The sequence below is a fragment of the Solanum dulcamara genome, chromosome 7 (genome assembly GCF_947179165.1).
Source record: "Solanum dulcamara chromosome 7, daSolDulc1.2, whole genome shotgun sequence".
In the NCBI taxonomy this organism is placed as follows: domain Eukaryota; kingdom Viridiplantae; phylum Streptophyta; class Magnoliopsida; order Solanales; family Solanaceae; genus Solanum; species Solanum dulcamara.
The window spans coordinates 56749092-56752505 of NC_077243.1; the positions used below are offsets into that span (position 1 = coordinate 56749092).

A 3414-nucleotide genomic window follows, 5' to 3' on the forward strand; every position below is an offset into this window, starting at 1 on the left:
TTGACATTATATACCACCCAGGGAAAGTAAATATTGTAGAAAATGCATTTATCCGTAGATATATGGGTAGTTTGGCTGACGTACAACCAGAGCAGAAGGAGATAGCCCGTGAGATTCGCCAGTTAGCTAATTTGGGAGTCCGTTTGGCCGATTCTAATAATGGTAGGGTTTCTATTCGGGGAGTTGCTGAGTCCTCTATCATAGAAAAAATAAAGTGTCACTAGTACGAGGACCCTATCCTTGTACATCATCGGGATGCAACTCTTCAAAAGTAAGAGACCCCATTTGAGGTTGCACCTGATGGGGTGCTATGGTACAAAAGTTGATTATGTGTACCTAATATTGTAGGGTTACGACAACAGGTGATAGGAGAGGCACACTATGCCTGTTATTCTATTCATCCAGGGTCAACAAAGATGTATCATGACCTCAAATGCTTGTACTGGTGGGATGACATGAAGAAGGATATAGCAGAATTTGTTGCTCAGTGTCCAAATTGTCAACAAGTTAAGGTCGAACACCCGAAGCCTAGAGGACTATTACAAGAGATGGATATTCCGACCTGGAAGTGGGATGTAATTAATATGGACTTCACCACAGGTTTACTCGCACTCTGCAAAAATATGACTCTGTTTGGGTCATCATTGATAGGCTGACAAAATCAGCCCACTTTCTTCCAGTCAGGACTACATATTAAGCTAAGGATTATGCCAGGTTGTATGATAAGGAGATAGTGAGACTTCACAGGGTTCCCACAACTATTATCTCTCATAGAGGAGCCCAGTTCACAGCTAACTTCTGAAGATCCTTCCAGGAGGGATTAGGGATACAAGTGAGTCTCAACATGACATTCTACCCTCAGACTGATGGATAGGCCGAGCGTACCATTCAAATGATATAAGACATATTCGGGGCCTGTGTTATGGATTTTCAAGGTAGCTGGGATGATCATTTTCCACTTATTGAGTTCGTCTATAATAACAGCTACCTTTCGAGTATTCAGATGGCACCGTATGAATCTTTGTATGGGAGGAAGTGCAGATCACCTATTGGCTGGTTTGAGGTCGGTGAGACCAATATGATAAGCCCAGATATGATTCAGGAGGTTGTTGATAAAGTGAAGCTCATTCAGGATAGATTATTGGTAGCCCAGAGTCAACAAAAATCATATACAGATAATCGATATCGACACTTAGAGTTTCAGGTTGGTGACTGGGCATTCCTGAAGGTGTCTCCCATGAAATATGTTATGAGATTTGGCAGGAAAGGGAAGTTAAGCCCGAGATATATTGGGCCTTATCAGATAGTCCATAGGGTAGGCCAGGTTGCCTATGAGTTAGAACTTCTAGCCAATTTGGAAGCAGTGCATCCAGTCTTTCACGTGTCAATACTTCGCAAATGCATAGGCGATCCTTACAGAGTATTCCCCATAGATGATGTCCAAGTGACAGGGGAATTATCCTATGAGTATTAGCCTATAGCCATACTTGATCGGCATGTTAGGAGGTTACGAACTAAGGATGTGGCTTCCGTCAAAGTAATATGGCGAAATAACAATAAGGAAAAGATGACTTAGAAAGCCGAGGAGGAGATGAAATACAAGTATCCTTGTTCTCTACGCCTACAGGTAACTTCAACTCCTCACTTGATTATATTGATTGTCTGATAAGACTATATGTTATGATGATAAGGGAAGCTAAAAAAAGAAAAAAAAATCTTATAGGACCTTACGGGACCAATTCAACATTTCAGGACGAATGTTCTAAAGGGGGGTAGAATGTTAGACCCCGTATTTTATATGTCAAGTTATTCGAGAAGGAATCGACGTGAGATAGAAACCTCAAATTATTAATTTCTAAACTAGAATTAATTGGTTGTAAATTTTACTTAGTATAGAAATGTTATTGGAGATTAGAAATTACTTAATTGTGGTGTTAACTAAAAAAATAAAAAATAAAAAATTGGGACAACAATGAACCAAGAAGGAACATCAATGTGCAAGGCCTAAAAGATTATTTTAAATCATCTAAAATAAGGCTATTATGAAAGACATGCAAATATGCATTTAATGTTGATTCATCCACTATATTTTCATTATATTGGGGATAATTAAATTGGGAGAAATATACATATAAAGTCGTCCAAGATGGCTAAAAATTAGAGGATAAAAAGTTGAAGCATTCAATTGAATATTGGAGCATCCATTACCTTATAAAAACATGCATTATTTTATGAAGATATCACATGGCGGAGGAATCATTTCACATTAAATATTGATCATCCATCTTGTATGATTAGAATAGACAAGGGTTAATGTATGAATCATCAACTACACACGCAATTGTCTTGTAAACAATTGAAAAGAAAGAAGAAAGGAGACAAAGATGGACAATTCATCTAACACCTAGCCGAAAGTACGAGAAAAAAATGAATTTTTTGTGTAAAGTTAATGGAGTGACTTATTGTCTTGAGTGGAAAATGTAGCCACATTTTAGTCATCATAGTTTAACCAAAATATGACTAAGGATATCAGTAAATACATTCATTTCAACTACACAACACAAAGAAAGAAAACTTAGAACCTAGAGAGAGAGAGAGTCTTGGCCTAAGGGGCTGATTTTTTAGCTCTTTGAGTCTTGATCCAAAAATTATTTTCTAAGTTATTTCAACCCTTGGAATGTCCCTATAAACGTGAAGATATTCATTGGAGAAACAAGAACCATTTTCATTTCAATTCACAAACTCTAGCCAAGTTAAAAAGTCAAGTTGTCAAGGTAAGATCTAACTTTCATTTTCATGTATCAAGGGTGATGTAGATGTGTACATATAAGTTGTATGCATGAAATAAGGTGTGTTGATGTGGGAACATAATAATAACCATGATTTTATAGATGTTGGTGTTGAAGTATGGTTGTAACTTGATAAACATGAATTGCATGCATAAAATCGTAAACGTTCGTGTTGGAATATTGTTGTAGCCGTGGGAACTATTTTAGTGGCATTGATGGACTTATTTTCTTTAATAATTATTTTATTTACTATCATATATCTCATGGTAAAAATAATTAAATGAATTGGAAGGTTAGAGGTGAAGTTGTGTTAGTATGAAAATAATTGAATCTAAGATTCTATGTGAGTGATGTTGAAGCATGTTGAAACCTTGTGTGGACTGTTTTGTAAGGAAGTTAGTGAACTATTTTTACTTGATATTTTGATTGTAATTATCATAACTCTTATGATGGAAATGAAGGTGTATAATGATTGGAGTTGAAACTAAAGTTGTTTGTGAGTTGTTGTAAGGATTATAGAAATGACGATGTTGCTTAGTTGCGTATGAATTGATGTTGTACTTTTCATGTGGATAGCTGGGCATAACCTACTGAAATTATATGAAATGAAGATATGAAATAATGT

General features: G+C 36.2%; 1 protein-coding gene across 1 annotated transcript; it reads left to right on the forward strand.

Annotated features, from left to right (window-relative positions):
* Nucleotides 1–416: 416 nt before the first annotated feature.
* LOC129894762 (uncharacterized) lies at nt 417–1474 on the forward strand. Its single transcript, XM_055970410.1, has 2 exons — nt 417–575; nt 1004–1474. The coding sequence occupies exons 1-2, from the start codon at nt 417–419 to the stop codon at nt 1472–1474; spliced, it is 630 nt and encodes a 209-aa protein (XP_055826385.1).
* Nucleotides 1475–3414: the final 1940 nt, after the last annotated feature.